At 38.4% G+C, this 22,989-nt stretch overlaps 1 protein-coding gene and 1 pseudogene across 1 annotated transcript; one reads left to right on the plus strand and one right to left on the minus strand.

The window, feature by feature from the left end:
- Positions 1 to 1,010: 1,010 nt before the first annotated feature.
- LOC120107582 lies at positions 1,011 to 7,778 on the minus strand (annotated as a pseudogene).
- Positions 7,779 to 9,748: 1,970 nt separating this feature from the next.
- On the plus strand, positions 9,749 to 22,917 carry LOC120107581 (protein HEAT INTOLERANT 4-like). The gene is made up of 11 exons (XM_039120909.1): positions 9,749 to 10,125; positions 10,583 to 10,621; positions 10,774 to 10,827; positions 10,961 to 11,024; positions 11,480 to 11,538; positions 13,131 to 13,255; positions 13,369 to 13,427; positions 14,600 to 14,659; positions 21,829 to 21,902; positions 22,549 to 22,587; positions 22,778 to 22,917. The coding sequence occupies exons 1-11, from the start codon at positions 9,907 to 9,909 to the stop codon at positions 22,856 to 22,858; spliced, it is 873 nt and encodes a 290-aa protein (XP_038976837.1). The 5' UTR covers positions 9,749 to 9,906; the 3' UTR covers positions 22,859 to 22,917.
- Positions 22,918 to 22,989: the final 72 nt, after the last annotated feature.

The raw sequence follows: 22,989 nt of genomic DNA on the forward strand, positions 1-22,989 counted from the left end.
GGCTCGGATGATACCTCCGGAGTAGCGCAATCTTACCACCGGAGGGCTGATACAGCGTCAGCTGCCGGTCCGTGCCCACGACGTCTCCCGATCGCTGGCCGGGACTCGAAGCGCGGCGCGCCTCTCCGAGGACCCGGCGGGCAATCCCCAAAACCGTTTCCCCTCCGCTTCACCTGTTCCCCCTTCTGGTTCCAGGCCGGAAGTGGGGGGCTACTGTTACGGGGGAAATAAGCCGCCATGCCCCACGTGACCGGCACGCGCGCCCAGGAAGACTACGGCTGCCCTTTGATCCAGCAACCCGGACCCCGAGTCGGGATATCCTCGCTCCGCAGCCCGACCCCGAGTCGGCTGCCCTTTGATCCAGCAATCCGACCCCGAGTCGGATATCCTCGGCTCCGCAGCCCGACCCCGAGTCGGCTGCCCCTTGATCCAGCGCTCCGACCCCGAGTCGGAGATCTCTTGATAACGACAGGCTATTCCCCAGAGGCACGCCGCGGCCTCCTGCTCCACTACTCCCTGCAACGGCTGTATCTGATACTCGGCTGTCCTCCACGATCTCCTGCATCAGCCGTACAAAGCGGAGCCCCACTATGCCCTGACGTGGCCGTACCCGGTGCTGCTCCACGACGCCCTGTAACGGCCATGTCAGTGGCCACACCATCGTGCCCCACGATAACGAACCCCCCTGAGAGACCCCCCAGCCAGGTATATATGCGGCTGGGGGGAGAAAGGGGGGAGGTGAGCAATATCTCCCAGAGCACTCTCTTACTTCGATTATCACCCTCCTCCTCCTCCAATCTCCTCTGACTTGGACCGTCGGAGGGCCATCACCACCCTGGTGGTGGTGCAAGGCTTGTTTGCAGGTTTCTTGGCGGAAGGTGGAGCGCAACCAACACCAACCAAGACAACTCAGACGGAACCCCGTTCACACCGCAGTGCCAATCGTTCTCGGTTTGGACCACCAGCAACATATATATATATATATATATATATATATATATATATATATATTGATTGAAAGGGAGGCAAAGGCCACCCAGAATTTTATTGAGAACCAAGTAAAACAATATTTACATAGAATGTACAGGGAGATGCAAGAACTTGGGAAGGAGTATCTGAGGAGCATACAGGGAAATGATTATTGTTTGGACAGTAAAACAAAAAAAAAAAAAAACAGCACCATAGAAGATCAAGAGAAGGGAACTTCTTTTTTTTCTTAGCGAAAAGAAAAGGGAGCTGAGAACAGCTAATTGTGGCTAATCACTTAGCTAATGGTTCTCTAAACTAAAGAAGTGGTCTCCAATCAAGTTCTTCAGAAAAGGATGCTACCTTTCAGCAAGCAGGCATGTCTCGAGGTGGAGGAGAAAGAGCCCTTTGGGACTTCCCTGTGCCATTTTTAACTATAAACACCATGCTCATGCCTACACTTTGGTGATGCTCAAAGTGACAATGGAGAAGCCAAACACCTGCCAATGATGCAGAAAAGAAATTTTGGAACCAAATATGACAACAACCTCAGGGACCTATCTGCACGATCACAAGTGCTTGTAATTTCTCTAGCTTTTAAGCAATCAAGCTATGATTTAAAAATACATAAGCATAAACTTAAAGGTACACCTTAAATTGTAGGATTAGAAAAATATAAATTAATTTTCAAATATCATGACTCATCTTCTCCTATCTTTATCATGCCTTTTTCAAGAATACCTCCTTTAAAAAAAAGGAATATATTGATTTTTTTTTAAATAGAGGAAGTACTGATGTTTGCTGAAAAATTTAGAGAATGCCGGCGATGATCTAGCATTTCTAATCTGAGTCATTTGCCCAACGAATAAAAAGGGTATTAAGACATCCTCTGCGGATATTATGCGAAAAATCTCTCTAGAAAACTATATCCCCTAATTATAGTTTTCAAGATTAAAAAAAAAGAATTTTGGGATGGAATAGGGCTAAATACAACTAATTAAAAAAAATCAGCCATTTCAACATTTTGTTCAACCTATGTAGACTTTCAGGGCACAGAGACACCTACTATTCAAACATTAAAAAAAAAAAAAACAACTTTGCAGGATTTTCTGAAAAATATAGCCTGAGATCAAAACAAACCCTTATAAGGTGAAATGCAATGGAAAATTTCTCTTCGAAAGAATGTTATAATTTTTGGATTTTTCTCTCCTCCTGACATTATTCCATTAGTTTCTATTTCCATTGGTTCGTTTTTTGACTTTTGAGAAGAATACCTCTACTGGATCTCATATCTCCTCCCAACAAGCCTAGTTCTGAACATTACGAATTTTTAACAGAAAACAGGTGAGCTTTAAGAACTCTACATGCAGCCATTTCTAAAGGAATCAGTTTATTAATAACTTGAGCAAACAAAACTGAAGTAGATTTGTTAAAGTTGCTACTAGTTGCCCGAGGAAAAGGTGACCACCAAAGCTTACCAGGATTGTTAGCCCTGAATCTGATGGCAGTCCAGCCATTCTTTGGAACTGCGACAGTGGACACTTGAGGTGGATTGTTAAGGTTGTAATGAAGAGGGTCCTTCTCGGGGTCAAAATTCCCAGGCCCCCATCCAACGACATAAAATCTATGTCCATGAAGATGCATTGGATGGCTCTCGCCAGACACTACACTAGTCCCCTGGAAAACAAGCTCGACAAGCGTATTATACTCCAACACCTTCACCTTGGTGCCCATCTCTGGCTCCCACAGCCTCTTGTTCATCATGTTCATGCCAGTGTAATTGAACTTTAGTGGTGGCTCTCCTGGAAAATCTTCATCATAAACACCATGAAGACCATAATAGTAAGCTTGGAGCACATCTACTCGGGGCTTCACAAAGCTTATGTTGTTGATACTGGCCTTGTTCATCATGCCCATCTCTCCTTCACATGTCTTTTTAGCACCGCAGTTGATCAAGTTTGCCGAGAGAGTGAAGAAGAGATGCTCCTCGACATCCCTGAGATAGAACTCCAAATTTTTTCTGTGATTAGCCAGGTGACTTGTGAAATTATTGGCTGCAAGTGAATCATTGTAAGCAGGGAGGGATGGTAACGTAGGGGATGATGGAGGAGAGCAAGGCGAGCCAGTATACTGAAGGAAAGCTGTGGTCACAGTTTGGGCAGTCATAGGTCCCATAAAACTCATGGAGTCCATAGCAATCATGTGTCCCATAGATCCCATTCCATTGTCAAAAGCACTGGCAGCCATGACATAGTAGCCAGAAGGTTGGCTGGCTTCTATTAAGACATCCATGGCCTGGCCAGGAGAGATCATTATATAGTCAGTAGCCAGGGCCTTAGTGTTGCTTCCATCAATCCGAACCAATGTCATCTGATGCTGAGCAATGGAGAAGAAGAACTGCTCATCCATGGCCGCATTGATGATCTGAAGAAGATAAGTTCTACCTTGTTCCACCGACATCTTAAAGGTTTCTATCAAGAGTAATTTGATTGAAAATAGTTTGTACGTGTCAGAGTTTAGCTGTGTTTGTATAAACTAGGATCAAGTTGGTTTTCTCTAGCAATCTAGTACCTGACTTGGAGCATGGATAGAGATAACCAGGCTGTCCATTGATGGTGTAAGCATCAGAGTGCACAGGATGTCCTCCCATTTCAACTGCCTCTCTGTACACCTCCATCACATCTCCATTCCACCACTCTCCTACAAAAGAGAGAACACATAACATTTGATACCAACTCTAAATAAAATGCGATCAAGAATATGCATTGAAAAATAAAGTATATGTGTTGATTCAAGTAAAGATACTACATAATGAGCATTCGAACTGGAGTAGATTAGCCCAGGCTGAAAGAAAATTAGATATGATCTCGGAAAGGTTCTTCAGGGCGAGGACTCTACCGACTATTATTGGCATCTGACCGTGAGGTACCGGGAATGGGTTCTGGGATTTGGAAAATGGACGTGGAGACACGATAATAGCGCCATGAACTGTGGCCCGTGCAGCATGGTTGTGTGCGTGCCACCAAAAGGTTCCCTGTTCTTTGCTTAGCACAAACCGGTACGTATGGTTATGGCCTCTCTGGATGGGGCACTGAGTGATGTATGAGGCACCATCTGCCCATGGGTTGCACTGTAGTATTACTCCATGCCTGAAATTTTGTCAGAGTCCATTAGTAACTCCCCCAGTAGAACAATGCAAAACCACTTATTTCAATTCTACGAGGCGCAGCGTGATTAGACTCATCGGTGGTGGCGGTGACTGCAGCGGCGATTGTCGTAGTTGTGGTGGTGGTAGTGGTGCTGGTGATAGCAGTTGCGAGTGGTAGTAGTGGTGGCCATGGCGATGGTGGTGGTTGTCTCCTAGTTCTGCTGATGGTGGTCATGGTGATGTCAGTCATCGTACTAATGGTGGTGGAGGTGATGATTATGGTAGGAGTGGTGGTAGTAGTGATGATGATGGGAGTAGGGATAGGAGGATGGATGTTGTTTTTTGTAATTTTCTATAAAGGATTTTTGTTTGATGATGGATATTGTATGTTATTTTATTCGGATGGCTGGTTCTTAAGACAGATTTTTTTTCTTAAAAATATGCTGTAAATATCCAAACACTTTGTTTTATCAAACACCAGAGTAATTTTTTCTGGACTAATTGTGGTGCATCACCTAATTACTAGAGAATTTTCATTGTCTTAATGCTTTTCTTTTTTCACTCAACAAGAACTAAAATCGAACGATGGAACTGTATGAATACTCCAATGCAAAACACATCAAAGATTTTGCACGAGATAATTAATGGAGAACAGAGAGAAAGAGGGAGAGATGAAGAGAGAGACCAATGGATAGTTATATTGTGGCTAGCATTGTTATGGACATTGACAACCATGGTGTCTCCTCTGCGGGCATGGAGAGTTGGCCCAGGAAATTGCCCATTTACAGTCAGGATTTTTTTGTTTTACAGAGCCGAATGTATGGTGACAAGTCAACCTGCAATTAATGAGTTAGAAGATATATATTTTTAGCAAACACAATATATAATCTCCAGTGTATAGAAAAAAAAATAATTTTCCTTGTTATCATGACAAAATTCCTTTCTTGTCTGAAGAAAATAATGGATAAAGATATATTTAGTATGTGAATGCTTCAGTTCCTCAGCATCCTAATGATGCTGCAATAGCATGGCAACTGAATCTTTAGCTATCTTTTGGACATATCAAAAATCACACAAAGACAAGAAAAAACTAAGTATTTTATTTTTTCCTATAAAATGGAAATTGAGATGTCGCCACCATTTATGATCCAACAAGATTTACCTTTTTTTTTATATCCACATTAACTTCTAGTCATCTTATAGCCTTCTCTGACACTTTCGAATTCTTTTCCAATGTAAATAAATATTATTTATCATTGTGACAAAGTTGATTAGGAGAGGGGGTCACTCACAATAAAATCATGATAGTGGATCTTGGATTCATGGTAATTCGAATGAACTCCAAAAGGTAAGCAAGAGAGCATCAGTGCTAACAATAAGGATGGCAAGACTCTAGCTTTCCTTGTCTCCATTTCCACTTGAAATAGGCTGTTTCTCCTCCTCCTTGACTACCTTCCAAGATTCCCTTCAAGTTAGCCTGGTGAGTGAAACTAGTAGTTAATTAACATGCCTTTTGGAGGAAAAAAAAAATTCAGGGATTGGACTCATATAAAGATGGTATTACTAAGCCTTACTGGCTTTCTTGGTTGCTCAGTGATTTGGTTGGAAATGGACTGGCTGGGTTATATCTTACATTTTGTGGCAAGGCTGCTATGTTACTTTGATGCAGCACCACTCATGGGGTTGAAGCAATTGCAATAGAACTAGCAAATTGCTTGATGGCAGTTTGCTGGTGTTTTTGTAAGGAGAGAGATAATTATATCATTTGTTGCATGTTCTAGGGTGATGGACAATCTATAAGTCCGGCTTTTTTACTAAGTTTTCATCAACCTAGGACATGAACAACATATGTTGGATTTGACATGCAAACAAAATTAATTGTTTGATTTGGCAAGGATCATGAAAAAGCTAGGAATGAGATAAAGGACTTTATTGTTGTATTGGTCTGCTTGGATCCTAGCTTTCGCAAGCCTTTTTTTTTCTCTCTTATGATTTTCTTGTTTGCTGGTATGGCTCTTTCCTAGCAGAGAAACCTGTACTTCTCATTTTCTGCATCAAAATCGTCAGGGGTTCCCCCAATCCTTTTCCTGAAAATAAGATATACTCTAGTCTGAATATAATTACATTGAAAGATGGCAATGAAAGTTATTAGAGAGTTAAATGCTTCTAATAAATCAAATGGCTCAGAGAAATGAAATGAATTAAGCATCAACAATCCTGATCTCTTTTTCATGGAGATTTTCCTGCTTCCGTGATGTCAACACTGTCAGCTGTGACTTCCCCTGCGTGACTTCGTCACCTCATCCACATGTATTTAACAAAATAAAAAAAACAGATCATAAAAAAAAAACTTTAAATACCCATAATGCTCTCTTCTCGCATAAATGGAGAGCACTCCATGTCTCCTTTCTTCTTCAATGGCTCCTTGCAGCCCCACCATCCTTTGTTGCAGGTAAATCTGTCTCTAAATGAGTATTTAATTGATGGATATAATTTGTAAGCAGTCCACTTGGTACTGCCAGTATTACTAGTTCTGTTCTTATTAAGTACATCCACTTGGTACTGCTTTTTCTCTGAGGAGGACGAAAAAAAAAAAGACCAGCTAAAACTAAAGGTTTATGCATCAAATTATAATTATGATACAAAAAGTTCATTAATTAGATCGAATATTTAGTAGCCAGTGCTGGCTACTTCCTTTGATGCGCACAGAACGCGCCAAGATCAAGATAATGTTACAGTCTAACTCATGAAGATGCACTTGAGAGTGAGAGATAGCAATGATGGCTGTGATCCCCCAATCTGATGAAAAATTATATACAAAATTTGATAAATTGATAACGTGTAGATGCATGGATAGAACGAAACTTGGAATTCTCGGTTTTGTATCAGAATAGTAAAATTAAATGACCAGATTTTTCTTTTTCTTATTTAAAACTTCAACCGTGCTTGACATGATTTCTAACTTTTCTATACGCCTATAAATCCCTTCGTAATACGTTCATAGCATGAAACAGATGCAATATTGCAATCTCGTATGGAAAAAATATAACGATTGATGCAAGTGCTTGAAGTGTTTACCTTTGTCTATAATGAAACTTAAAATCCAAGCTCCTCCTTCTTCTTGGCAGGTTTTTTAGGAGCTTATTAGATGAATGGGCCTGGGAGAAAATACAAGACCGTTGTCAGAGAGCGACAGCAAAGATAAGGGAAAATTCTGTATAAAAGTTTCATCTTGCATGATCAACTGTGCTTTAGTTTGATCTCTATCTTATCAATCCTACTTAAAGACATAAAAATCCAATTGCACGGTGGCACGTAGCAGAGCAAACGGTGAAGTTTTCACAGGTAGGCGTTACCTAAACAATGAAAAATACAAATTCATAAAGGTTATAACTTTAAGGAAAGATATAAAACATTGTAACTGAAGAAGGATTGGGAGAGGGAATAAATGAGGCTCACAACTCAAGGACGCCTGAAGCTCTTCTTTTCATTCGCTCCTTCCGCCTCTTTCCTCGCTCATCTTCTTCTTGTGAGCACCAGAAAGCCAAATAAGACCGATACGCTTCTACTGTTTGAGATCACGCAAGCCCACCGGGAATTTGCTTCTCTCCTTTTGTTTTGGTGGGCGAATATCTTTCCCTTTGAGCCAATGAAGCATGAGATATGAGGAAATGGTCGGATTGGGGAATCGAAGTGCTTTGAAGTGGCAAAGAGTTGGACCGATTAGAATTCTCTGGAGCCCAAAAATGACTGACGCACTTGGACTTCCGGATAGCCCAGGCCCGACCACATCATGAGCCATGACGTCAGGCCACTGAAAAAAGCCCGCATAAATTAGCGGTACATGTGTACAGAAAGACGAACAAAACCACTGACTGAATCGCCTTCTATACAGCACAGCATACCGGGAAGGTCCTATGGACGCATTAGGGGACCCCTCATCCACAGTTATACTATTTTGTAGCTTTTGACTCTGTTGGCTGCACTTACGCTAGGATAGAATGAGCAGCCATTGTACTTCCTTAAAAAAAAGCCCGCATTTATAATAGTATAGAAACATATAGACCGGATGGCTTTAGAATAACTGATGTGGGACTAAACACATGTCCGCACAAGTCCTCATATACTTCTTCTGTCTAAGCCATGACCTTCTCGTTAGGCTAAGGGTTCAAATCCATTCAAATCTAATATCAAATACTATGATTGGCCGATGTCAGCCTCAATAGATCCGTGCTGCAGTATTCCTTACTCAAAAAGGCTAGCTGAAAGATATTATTTGGGTTTCTTGATCCTATTTAAGTACCTAAGATCTAATTTTTTTTAATCAAGCAATCTATTAAAGTAATTAACAAGCAAAATAATCAAGCAATCCACACACAAGAGGCAACACAATTTTTTTAAGGTGAAAAATCCTTCGATGTGAAGAAAAAAAAACCACGGAATCTATTCCAACAAAAAACTTCCATTATTTAGAATAATGAGATTACAATAGATCTTCTCTATTTTAATTAAAGACTGCATAAATATCAACAAGATTTAATCTTGACTTTTACAACAAAAATATTTTTCACCAATAAGGCGGATTTCAACAATAAACAACAAAATAGAAGATGGATCTCACCAAGTGTTGATACTTGAAATAATCAATAGGAAAGGCTTTTCAAAGATTTAAACTGTTTAGTCTATAGCTCTCAATGCCATAAACAATATACTGAAATTTCAGCCAAATTAGATAAAATCAATCATCCGATCATCCAACAAAGTAGCACCTTTTCTTTTCCTTCTTCTTTTCTATTTTTTTCATCATTTTCCGTAGATTCTACGACTCTTGGTTTCTACAATTACCACACGTCCCACGCCAAGCGATTTTAAACTGCCATTTTATTTTATTTTTTAAATTTTAAATGAGGTGGATCCTATATGAGGAGGGACTGCACCAACTATATGGTATAGAAGCATTTAAAAAGAGGGAAAATAGGAGCCACAATACTCTTTGCAGTCGTGACATCCAAGATCCAACATAAGAGTGTAATAGAATTTGATTCATATAGAGTGCAAACTAATTCCATTATTCCTGCGCAGTTTAGAAGTTGGTCACGTATTGTGGCCCATATAGGTCGTGGTGTATCTTTCGCATGAAAGAGGAGTTACCTTCTTTGCATGGATCCGCCATTGGGTTATCCATATATTACTTTGAGATCTGTGTAAGTTGTTGAATAAGGGAGTTCGAAGCATTTTGAGATCTATGTGGGTGTGGCAGGAAGATGAAACACAACCCTGCGCCGACCCATGTATGCCCTGCGCCTTAGCCCATATTAGGCCCATTTCCCCAAAAACCGGACCGGTTCTGGCCGGTCCATTATATTCAACACGAGCCCGGTCCGCAGAATTTTCAAGATCTAGTAGAATCCGACTAATCGGCGTGCCAACCCACCGTTCAAATTTTCTAAAAGAGCCACGAGGCCGGAAGCACAGCCGATCCCTTCCCATCACCCCAATAGATCAGATGGCCAAGATAGCATCAAACGAAAGATCGGACGGATTCGCTTCCAGGCAAACCGCTCCCTGAACCCTCCCTCACGCTCCGTCTGTCCTGGGAATTGGACGCCATAAATAGCCTTATTCTCTTTTCTCTCCTCTCTTCAAATTCGGATTGTGACCGCGTTTTCTCTACTCACAGATCTCCGTCATCCCATTTCTCTCGCACGCAATAGCTCTTATCTCTCTCCATCTCTCGCTTTCCTCTCTTCAAACCCTAACCCTAATCCGAGCCGTAATTCGTTTGATCGAAAATGAGAAGGCCGAGGGCGACGCCGAGGGGGAGGAAGAGGAAGGCTGCGGCGGAGGCGGCGAAGAGGGAGGAGGTGGGCGGCAGCAGCAGTGGCGGCAGCAAGTCGCCGGAAGAGCTCCCCAAGGAATCCAAGGCCTCAACCAGAGGGAAGCGGGTCAAGGCCCCCGCCGCCGTCAAGCTTAAGACGGAGCCCGAGTTCTTCCCCGACAAGAGGAATCTGGTTAAGTTCCCTCTTCCGACCGACTGATTTTTTTTTTTTTTTTTTGTTTCTTGATTTCTGAGAATTTGGGGGCGGGGGGGAGGGGGTGTTAGAGGTTATTGCGGGGTGGTGGTTGGCAAGTTGTTGGATTTGATGTTGATTGGTTCTGTGGTTTGGACTTCCTGAAATTTGTTGTGTTGATGCGGCGCTGTTCTTTTGGATTGTATTCCAGTTGTATTTCTTATATGGGATGTATGTGTTAATAACTACTACATTGCTGAGATGACCTTTTTTTTTGGAACATTTAAGTCCACTCTAGCTGGCATGGATTTTTCTACTTTGATGTTAAATTTCTTATGGTATCATGATCTAAATTTCTCTGTAGATGTTGCTATTTCATGTATTTTTTCCAATTATTTACTATGTTATGCTTTTCTTTTATTAGACTGTGAGCTAAATAGTGGTTGTTGTTATGCAGGAGGATCTATGGCAAGCTGCCTTTCCTGTTGGAACTGAGGTCTATTTCCACATCAAACTTTTATTTTATATATCTTAAGATAACTTTCGGAAGCTGCTGTATCAAATAGGCATTAAGTAGCATGCTCGATAATCTTTGTTCTCTTTTGTTACCCTGAGTTGTTGTGAACCTTCGAACATTGTTGATGACAGTGGGAAAACATGGATAAACTTCGTGAGATCAATTGGAATTTTTCAAATTTGGAGGTATGATTAAGGGATTTTTTTTAAGTATTAAGGGATTAAAGCTTAGTTGAGTTGATATTAAGGGATTTGCTTTTAGAAGCTTGAATTTGAACAATCTGTTTAGAATGAACTGAATTCTGTTTTCTATGAATAGAGAGCTTTTGAGGAAGGGGGACAGCTTCATGGAAAGAAGGTCTACCTCTTTGGATGCACCGAAGGTAAGTTGTTTATTTAGTGTTTGTTCACTTTATTCAACTTCATGCTTCTAAATTACTAGTGGTGGGACTCTACATTGTTAGCAGAATGAAGCCATAGACGTTGAATTTATATTTGTTGCTTGATGTGATCTTCTACCATGAGAGGATATCACTTAAATTTATTTTCTGCATTTTTCATCTGATATTGGAACCTCTGCCATGAATTTTATTTGTGCTTATGCATACCTAGTTGCTATTAGATGGTCAAAAATGAATAGAGCATGATCATGAAGCCTTTGAGCTTGCATTTGCATGCAAAAACTCTTTTATGTTTCCTTCCTTTTTTTATTTTTATTTCTTTGAGTTTGAGTATAGAGCATATGGTACTTGCATATGTTTGCTTAATTGCTTGTCAAGCTTGTAAAAGATCACCATCTATACTAATAAATTTATTTGATCATTTTTCCCTCTTTCAGCTCAGCTGTTGGTTGTAAAGGGTGAACAGAAAGTCGTACTTATTCCCATTGTGGTAGCTGTAAGTAAATTCATACTGTCTTCCCACACTTGGAGTTAATTTTTCGAGCTTTTCTATTTGTTAGACTTTGGTGTATTTTGTTGCTGGTTAAGCACATGGCCAAATGTATGATCTGAATCACGATGATCCATCTAACTAATTTATAGGGAGGTGAGAGTGGTTACGTGTGAAACACATGCGTTCTTTGTAGGGCCTGCATATTGTCGGTCCATGGCAAACACTGCCGTGAACGATATCGGTAATGCATGCTGATCGTCAAGTACCTGATCTTCATGCAAGGCCTCACAAATGCAAGTCTAGAAAAAATTGGTTGGCCTGATATCAAATGTGCCAGTGTGCCACTCTCCCACTTTTATTCAACATAATACTTTCTCAGTCCAGTTTATTCCAGATCATGCCTATCTGAACATATTGTGTCTAATTCCAAAATAATGCAGTGACGGCCTTGGTCTGTAAGACAACTGCATGACACAGAGGGGCCTGGGAAGGATTTTGCTTGACGGTTATAATATCAAATAGAGACAAAGTAGCTTAGCTCACATCTGAGGTGATTTGCTTATGAGACTGTGATGGAGTAAGAGTCACAAGCAGCTGAAGATAACTGATGAGGATTTGTAAGGTGGTTTTGTCAAGGTGGCTAAGTGGAGACATCATGTGCAGATGAAGCCTCTAAATTACCATTATTTAAATAAGAACATCGATTTTAGGGACTAATATATTAGTCTGGATGCGCTTCCATTTGTTAACTTTTCTAATTTTTACGTTATACATAGAAAAGAGTATATGTGAGAATCATAGAACTTCAATGCTGCCTAATGTATCGTTTTTATTTCCTCTCTTTCCAAATTACTGGTGTAGCATCATATGTGCTTCAAGGTTGATACTGTAGAACATGGTATATCTAGTTATTTGTCTCCTACAAAACGTTTTTGCTGCATTTGTGGTGTTTGTTGGCATTGAAAGCTTCTATTTATGTTTTAAACAAATTTCAGTTTATCACACCAAAATATTTTAAGCATGGTTACAAAGCCACCAAAATGGGATTGTATGACTAGTATTATAGGTTTAGACATGAAACCTTCATCGGTGTGGGTGCAGGGATCCTGAAACACTGTATATTTACTACTGGCCATGGTTGGTCTGTACCAGTCCCGTCTGGTGCGTACCGGTGATACTATACCAATCGTATGATTGGTATCATATTTTTTATTTTTTGGAATGTGCCAATCATGGTACGCTATACTGATCCGAACTGGATGGTACGAGGCGTATCGTACCGGTTTGGTACCGGTATCCGGTATGGGTGATATATTGACATTCAGTACGTCAAAAAATTTTTGTACCGTATCGACACTGTGCTAGGGTGACACCGGGTACGGATTTTGGTACCGAGACGGCGAACCTTGTTGTCAATTTTGGTATGTATTGTCGGTACCTGTACTATCCTCATACCATATTGCTTTGATGGAAAAATGGGACAGGTAGTACCAGTATTGAAAAGCTTGATTTAAGGTTTTATTGTTCATATGAATGGTGCTATCATAAATGTTGACTAATTTTTTACTCCTGTTCATTAAAATAATCCTAAGCAGGTGGTTTCTTCTATTCCACCATCAGATAAGATTGGTATAAAATCTGTTCAAAGGGAGACTGAAGATATAATACCGATGAAGGCAATGAAAATGGCATGGGTTCCATACATTCCGCTAGAAAACCGGTACCTTCAATTCATACTTCATATTTAAGATCTTGAAACTTCAAATATGATTATACAAAATTTTCCATGGAAGATCGTATTGGTTTAGTTAGGTTTTCTCTCTTCTTCGACAGGCAGAGTCAGGTTGATAGATTGAATACTCAAATATTTACCTTGGCCTGCAGCCAACGAAGTATATCCCTGTATTTTTTTACGCTTTTTCATTATTTTATATGGCTTTTGTTCTGGTCGACTGCTGAGATGGCACAGGATTTTTCTTACATGCTATAATCAAATGAATTCTATCTGATGTAAATTATGTTTCTGTTTACTACGATTATTTAATAATTATATTCTTTCAAGTGATGAATGCAAAACAGTAATATGGCAGGTCTATCAACTAAAAATAATAGTGTCGATACGATTGATTGTAGTTGTTGGTGTTTAAGCTGATTTCCTTGAATCTAAACACCTTCTAAACGAGTTCATTTCAGGCAATTAATATCCAACACATCAATTGTTTGAAAAGTATAAAAAATAGCACTTAACATCAATATAGTTCTTGTTATCTTATTGATTGTATTTGATGGTCATGCTTTTACATGTAATGGCCTATGGATAAATTTCAATAAAATACAACTTCATATATAGTGGCGTATGGATTTAGCGGCATACATAACCGTATTATGTACAAATGTTTGGCTATCACTTCCTATTCTATGTCAAACAATTGGATGCGTGCATTTATATGCACTCACACCCTTGGACTTGATTTAATACCTTGTTTGATAATACATTTACCATTGGTAATGGTTTTTTCAGACCTATATAAGGGAATATCACATTTGTATACCAGCTTCTATGATAAACTATATGAAGGTCGTTGCCTATCAATTTGATTCTCAATCTTTTACTTGAAAAATATTTTGATCCAATTCAAGTTCCAAGAAATTTGAAACATCTATTATGTTGCAGTGCTTAGAAGTACACTTAATCTACTTTTTGCTAGTGGTTATTTCTTTTATGTCTATGTACCTGCCTTGCATTTTATTCAACATTTTTCTTTGAAGAACTTAATGGAGATGTGAACTATGAAACTATGGTATAAATTTTGCATGGAGAAGCAATACTGGTTTGCTTGGCATTAGGATAATTTAGTTCTTTGTGATTCTTGTCACGAGTCACTAACTGTCTCATGTATCTTTCTTTGATATTTTTGTCTTTTCTTTTTGTTTTTCATGTTATCATTTTGTTGGATGAAACTAATTATTTTTCTTTGTCATTGACCTCTATTAGATGCTTTGATCTTATAAAACCATATCACATCTTAAATTATGATTACATAAACTGGATACTATCCTGCAGATCTGCTTTTAAAACATCTGAAAATCGAGCGCATCAAACAATATGACTATTGCCTTCCTTGTGAGTTTTATTAACCTTTTATTTTTTCCTATTTTTTTGTGCAAAAGGTTGTTGCAATCCATTGGAAATTTATACATTGACTAATTTATTTTGCAATGATTTTCTATGCCCCAACATCTTTTTCTATTACTATGTATGTGGTCTGTGATTTGAGGTTTTGCTCCCTAATGTTGAATGTAAGATGGTTCCATTGAATATGAAAGCATCAATGTAGATTATTTTTTTATGGATCTTGTTTCATCATCCATCCTCATCAAGATCAATATGACACCATAAATGAGTTTTCTTAAAGCATTTCTCGTAGCTATATATCTCCCTGTCCAAAATACCTGATTGTCTTTGAGGCAGAAATGAGGTGGTTGCGTAAATGGTATGCAAGCCCAGTACATGTGATGGGGCTGAATGTTGAACTGATCATGAATATATTATGTGTTTAAGCATGTGAGCTATGATTACTTGCTCAATTCTTTAATTTAAATTCTAGTAGATGGTAGGAAAATTAAATAAGCAATATATTTGAAAGAAGAATTTACTAAGTATTGCAATACTGTTTAAATATTGAAGACAAAGACCGAAAACTAAGGACATCTTCAAGTAGCTGTGGCATGGTCGGCAGAACTATCCCGAACCGCTAGCTATACTGGCGGCAGACTGGGACAGTTCCAGCAACCAAAGTGAGAAACCGACGATGGAGAGAGAGAAGGGACAGAGAAAGAGAGGAAGAGAGAGAGAGAGAGAGAGAGAGAGAGAGCGAGGGAGAAAGGGAGAGGGAGAGGGAGAGGGAGAGGAAGAAAGAGAGATTGAGGATGGCAGTCGACCGACGGAGGGCCAGAACTATGTGGAGAGGCGGAATAGGGGGTCTGCCTTCAGTTCTCTGTTTGTTGGAAACAGGGGTCCTGGAGGAGGCCCCTTTTTATTTTCAAAGTTAAGTGCCACTTTACTTAAAAGTTTGAAAATAAAAAGGGGCCCCCTCCGGGACTCCTGTAACCGGAGGTGGAGCCTCTTCTCCGCCCCTCAGCACGGCTTTTTGGCCCTTCGCCAATCTCTGCCGGATGTCCGCCACCCTCCTCTCTCCCTGCCTTCCTCCCTCTCCCTCCCTTTCCCCTCTCTCTCTTGTTCTCTCTCCCATTCTCTCTCTCCTCTGCCCTCTCTGCTGTGTTGGGATGCGCTCCGCTGGCCTTTGGCAGTCTTCTCTTTCTCTTTCCCTCTTTTCCCCCCTTCTCTCTCTCTTTTTCTCTCTTCCGTTCTTCCTCTTCCCTGCCTCCTCTACTATGTCGGTATGGGCTCGACATGGATCAGCACGGGGGCGTACTAAACCGTGCCGCCGGGCAACCAGTCTAGGCTCCGGTTCCGGCACAATAATCCTTGAGCTGTAGTTTTGAAGTGCTTAAAATAGTTAAGTATGATGTTAGTTTTAAGTATAGATTGTTAAGGGTTTTTTTTTCCAAAAAAAGGATTCCCATATACAACTTCAAGTTCTTAATTTGGTTATGGCATGAGCCAATTGAAATTTATTTTAACATTTAGAGAATTTAATGGATATGGCCAGTGCTAAATTGATTAAGAAAACATATGGCTACATGGACACTAGAATCATCATAAGGGTTGGTGTTAAACATCTTAAGAGGATATATTGAACGTTCAACTTTATGCATGTTAAAAAGTTATATATGTATTTCTATTATGTTGTTGGCAATTGAGTCAAGTGACTGAGTTTTTCTTAGTACATTGGATAATGTTATAATTAAACCTGCATATACGATAATGTTATCAAAGGATGATGGTGAACAACATTTTGAAATCCGATCATATTCTTTGATTGGGTGTGATGGCACCAGTTAGAGCTTCAATCAAGGCTTCAAATTGACCTAGAGTTCTTTCAAAAACAAAATTCTGAACCGAGCATTTGGTTTAAGCAGATGCGGGAGTGAAGTGCTCGGTAGCTGTTATGATCACAACAGATGAACTGTAAGCCCGGTATTCTTGGTTGGTTTTGTTTAAGGAAACAAATGTGTACTAGGCAGCTTCCTTTAAAGAACTTCCAAGGCCATGCATGACTTCATTGGAACATGGACAGGCTGGGGATAGTGATAGGAGGGAGCGAAATGGGGTAGAGGTGGGCGTTGGGAGAGAGTGGGTTGAGTGAAACAGTATCAGCTAGGGGCTAGGGTGTTAGGAGAAGAAGGTGAGCTAGGTATGCTAGTTAGGCAAGGCTAGAAATGTGGTTAGTGAGATAGGGCAAGTGGGTAGGAAGGGTGGATCATGGTGAAGGAACTTGGATAGAGTGAGGTAGTGTTTGGGTTGGGGAGAGTCCACCTGCCCTATTGGGTTTTTACACTAAGACAGTTTGATGGTCAACACAGTTGAACCAGTTTTGAGTAGTCCAAACCCATAAACAGTTTGACATCTAGTTTAATTTTGATAAAATTTGTGGTTATGTATAATAGGAGTCTGAATAATTACATGATGACTTCAAATCTACTCTCCTTCAGTGTCCTATACTTCATAAGAATCTTTGTTAGATGAAAATCCAAAGTTTTCCTTTTCTGATCTATTGACTTTGTTATTGTAAACTGATCTAGTGACTTGTTATTGTAAGGTCTAATGGTTCTCATATATGTTTGTATGTATGGATGATGCGTGTGTGCTTGCATGCATGCATCATCAAATACTTCATAAGAATCTTTGTTTGATGAAAATCTAAAGTTTTCCTTTTCTGATCTATTGACTCTGTTATTGTAACTGATCTAGCGATTTTGTTATTGTAAGATCTAATGGTTCTCATATATGTATGTATGCATGTATATGCATATGTATGCATGCATTTATGTACGTATGTATGTATAACTTTCTTGTATATGATATATGTCTTCTAGATCCTGTGACCATAAAGTGAATATGAGCTTCATAGATGCTGTTATGCACTCTATCCAAACTCACAGATTACTATTTATATGTAGCTACAGTCCAGCTATCAGTACCTGTTTTTTGATCTTCAACCATTTCATATTACTGCTCCTATCTGATTATTTTGTGAAGTTATGACTTCTGTCAATGATCATGATATGAAATCTCGAACAAATGTTTGCTACAATTTAGCAAAAGTGATGCTCCAATCCTAAGTAAACTGTTGTGGAACATAATCATTGACCATTTTATCATAAACTTCATCAAAATGTCCTATCCCATATTCTGTTTATATGTAATGATACTTCATTCAACTAATACCTACGTAGATCAAGATATTGTCAAGAGTTTTTTTGGTTATAGTGAATTGACTATCACAGATCTCTTTGTATTTCTTGGTCTCTCTACACTCTTTATAGGTCCTTCAACTAGAGCTTGAATGCCCTCCATCATCTAGTGTTTGGCAGTGAAGTCTAGTATTTACTTTTTTTTTTTCAATGTCCAAACCAGAATTCATCTCTATATCATTGACTTATGGTACTCCAAAACTCCAATTAGCTAGTTTTCTTCTTCCAACTATCTTGTCTTTGCCATACTTCTTCATCCACATGCTAATTTTTCCTATACATGTATGCATGCAATTTTTTTGTTAAAACCTTAACATCCAGCTATACAACTTATCATTGCATAATATATATCTCCATAACAAATTCATGTAACATTTCAGTAGTGCATTTTTGTTCCGTTCATCCTACTCCAATTGTACTAGTAAAAGCATCTTTTTAATATTTTTATCCTTTTCTTGTTAATTTAGCATTGTGATGAAACTAATTGTTGTTAGCTTTCTATAGTATCAGTTTGGACTGTAATGCTATCTCATTGTATCTTTACACCCAGGTTTTCATCTCAGTTAGATATTGGTTTGCATTAGATATCAGGCATCCATGGATATGGTTTATGTAAAATTCAGCTCTATATTGGCTGATATGAAATAATATATTCAAATATACCAGCTGATGCGATATCAACAGATTGTCTGAGATTTTCATGTCTTCCTTTTACTATCTCAACTAAATAAATATCAAAATCAAAAAACCTAAAAACAATTGTTAATCTCAATATTGTGATATTGTCTGAGATATTGATAACTCAGTTTTTATACATGGGTTGAGGTTTCCGATGTGCCAATTATTTTCCCTAATCTGCCCACCTTCCATCTTAGCCAAGATATTGATAACTCAGTTGTTATAAATTGGTTGAGATTTCGATATATCAAGATAAATCAAGATCTCAGTTCATACGATATCGATTTCTCACCATGATGGCCAATATCTCATGATTTGAAAAACCTTGCTTTCATCACCATGCGAAAAAAGGGAGTTGCTTTTCAGCAAATTTGTTCCGTATGGGAATTGACTTTTCCATATGCTTATCCAAAACTGTCATTTTCACTTCAGCACTCATCTTAGATTTTCTGCAATAGTAGGGAGACAAGTGAATCATATTGGCCCAATATGTCCCTGGTTCATCATTAACATTCGACTGGCTTGCCACAAATATTATTTCATGCCCTACCAGTCCAGGTTAGCGCAGTTGGTATATAGGTCTCAAACTTTTCATCTCGTTGGAGCAAGCAGCCATGGCCAATATAAAAGCTATTTGACCTATTTCTTTAGGCTAGATGAATTCAAACATTGAGAATAGGTAGATAATCATCATAGAAAGAGGCTCATATTCTGAAATTATTCCCAAGCCAATTCAAATAAAACATACTAATTGTTGTACGAAATTGTTAATGGGATTATTAGGTCCTTTTCTGTGATAAGTAGTAATTTGCTTTTGTTAAGCACACTTTTGATAGCTGATGTTGGTGTAGTGGAGATATGCATAACAACTGAATACGTGCACTCTCAGCTTCCATTTAATGTGCCTAAAGCGACGATGTTTATTGCACAATATATTTGTTAATCATTGAAGGGATTGATAAGATACCCATGGAATAGGGATATTTCACTGGATTAGCCATGTTTGTGCCCAATACATATCTGATTTACACCTGAAATGTCATGATCTGCAAAGCATGTACGTGGATACGGGAGATGGATATAACAGGTTATAGATACGCTGATGCATGAAACCTTAAAAAAGTAGGACACCATACGGCTAGGACATGTCAATATATATATATATATAATTGAATATATATGTACTTTATATACAGATACATGTATACATACACAAATAATATACACATGTATGTATATGCAAAACATCCATAGAGCATAGCAGGCTACTAAAATAACAATCAACTTTCACAAGCTCATTATTTAGTCATCAATCAAATCCATAGACTGCAGTACATACTTCATATTTTAATAATGGCATCGTAGACTATAAAATTAACCATTCATGATTTAAAGGTTATATTAAAAAGAGAGCAAACACCCTCTCTCACGTTTGAATGTATCAGGGAAGTATCTCGAGTGTATCAACTAGACTATTTTTTTTATTTTTGAGAATTAGGATACTTTAAATAAGTATTGAACATGTATCTAAGAAGTATTTAACACATATCAGTATCTGATATGTATTTGATACGGATATGGTATGCGATTTGAAGTATCCATGCTTCCTAGGGCATGATATATGCTAAGAACTTCTTTCAGGTATCCATTTATTTAATTTTAAAAATAGAGGTATTGGATATGGAGAGGACCCTTTTTGGATACATTTGAGATACACATCTTAGGTAAATGTTGTTGGCAAGCAACATCCGGTTCTACAGTATTTAAGTAGAAAGTCTTTTGGCCTTCATCATGTGTGCTCTAGTTGAAACAGAAAGAGAGCATGTAGGAAGAGTTTGGAGATGTAGAACTCGCAAGACTTTGATGAACTAAATAAAACGGGATATTTATCATATGAGAGATGTTGTACATGTAAAATTGTATTTCTATTTTTCATTGCATCCCTGCCATCACCAGTATCCTTCATTCCTACTATTTTAGAATTTGTTTAGGCACTTCCAGGTCTTTTTGTATCGTAAAATGTTTTAATATTTTTCTTGTGGAAGGATACGAATTATTCCTTTTGAAAATGCACTGTCTAGTTGTGCTGTAAGTGCACCTTATATATATGTAGAGAGAGAGAGAGAGACGGACTTGGATATACTTAAGTGGATCTCCACTTAGATCTGATCAGATCTACATTAAGTAAAAGAGGTCTTAGATCGATGATCTAAGATGTTGGATGTGATCTACTATCTCCAAATTGCTTCCACATCAAGAATTATATGATTGGGAGACCCCTAACTTATGTATCAAGTGATCAAGAAACATGCTTAATTTCATGTTATTTGGACTGTCCAATTTTTTGACACTTGATGCCTAGGCTAAGATCGCCAAATTACATAGCTTTTGTTGTGCAAGCAGTTTAGATGTAGTAGATCACATTTAACAACTCGGATTATTGATACGAGACCCCTATTATGTAATGTAAACCTGTCGGGATCTGAGGGTAGATCCCCTCGAATATAGCCAAGCCTCTCTTTCTCTCTCTCTCTACATATATATCTTTATATAGGTCTAAGAACCATAGTTTTGATGGGTAATCTCGGCAGAGATATATTACAAAAGAGATATACATACTTAGGCACTTTAATGCATCTTTTTCTCTATTTTTTCTTTTTATTTCCCCAAAATTTACTTCAGCACAAGGATCAAACTAACACATTGTAGTCATTACTTGGCTGTTCCCTATGTTGCCATCTTAAAATACAACCTTGAGTGTTTAGATATTCAATGCTAGCTCAGAGCTTGTAAAAATTGTTACCCTGGGTTATCATGTCGAAGTCACGGTCCTAGCCCTGTTTCTTGCACAACGTGATCAGGTTTCAAATATTATTTGTTCTGCATCTTCATGTTACAATGAGGAGTACTTGAGCTGTTCATTAGGGACAATCACATTTGAAGCCTTGATTTGCCATGTTTCTTTTTTGTGGTCTACGGTTTTGAATAGAATTTTTTTTTCAAATTTGTCTAGTGAATTACCACAAGTGGAGAGCCTGTTGATTACTGTTTGCTCATATTTAATCTACTGAAGAAGATTTTCTTTCTTAATTGTTGCTGTCATTCTTGTTTTTCGAATATTTGTTTTGAACGATATTTTAAGCATCACTAGATGATGAGCTTTATGATTTATAAGTTGTTTTTCATTTACATTTTGCTACTGTGGTTCTCACTAACTCCTGCATGATTTTCTTACAGATTTTCAACCTTTGAAAGCTGATGAAGATGAAGATGATACAGTTGTTAATATCATGTTTCCGTTAGAACCACCGGTAAGCTAATTTTTAGCAGTAAGTATGGTTTTGATTGGCTAACTTGTTCTTCCTTAACTTTGCATGATTGTGAGCTTTTTTTTTCCCTTTGCTGTCATTTTTCATTCCAATATTTTTTCTCCATGTTAATAGCTCAAAAAGAACTTAAATAGATGCTTATGATATCTGAAATTCATTGCATTCTGTAAGAATTTTACATCCTCTAGGATTGACCACCAGATTTGCAAACTCTAACACTATAGAATGGTGGAAATATTACACAGGTATGCAATTCCTGCAATATCCCTAATTAGATATCTTTATGCCGAACCTGAGCAGACCCTTCCAATCCTGAAAAGAAAACTCTTTTAACTTCGTTGTTCTGGTAACACAGCACTGACCATAACCTTTTTCCAAAAATTAATAGCTAATTATTTGTGAATCTTTGTAAAATTTAGAATTTAGTTAAATTGCCTTGTATTTGGCAGCCCCATGTATTTGTACATGCACTGTAGCTAATAATCTTAACAATTTTTATATTGCACACACATGGTTATATGCAGGTTCTGGTACAGGAAACAGAAGTACTTCAGCAAAATTCTTTTTATGCTCAAGAATCAGTATTATGGTTTTGATTGTTTTGATGCTTGACTATTTACTTGTGTAGGTTGTCTCTGATTTTGACTGGGAATTGGATGATCTTGAGGTATTTGGATACCAGTTCTTGTCTTATATTTTTATTTGCATTTTTTTGGTCTTTTACCATTGGGATTGACCCTTAGTAGGCTGGAATAATCCAGAAGAATAAAGGCCCTATTTTCCTCTTTATTGTTACTTGAGTTGTTGCTCCTGCTTTTAGCCTTTTCATCTGAATCAATGCTTTTCATGATATCCAGGAATTCACTGACGAACTTATCAAGGAGGAGGCATTACCAAATGATCAGAAAGATGCGTTCAAGGTATGTGAACGAACATAAATAGCACACACTCTCTCTCTCTCTCTGTGTGTGTGTGTGTGTTGTGTGGTCTGTCTGTCATACATATTCATGTGCCACATGTTGTATTCATTTGCCGCACCTAACAGACGGTATGTTGGATGTAACATATA

This window comes from Phoenix dactylifera, unplaced genomic scaffold, assembly GCF_009389715.1.
Source record: "Phoenix dactylifera cultivar Barhee BC4 unplaced genomic scaffold, palm_55x_up_171113_PBpolish2nd_filt_p 000912F, whole genome shotgun sequence".
In the NCBI taxonomy this organism is placed as follows: Eukaryota; Viridiplantae; Streptophyta; class Magnoliopsida; order Arecales; family Arecaceae; genus Phoenix; species Phoenix dactylifera.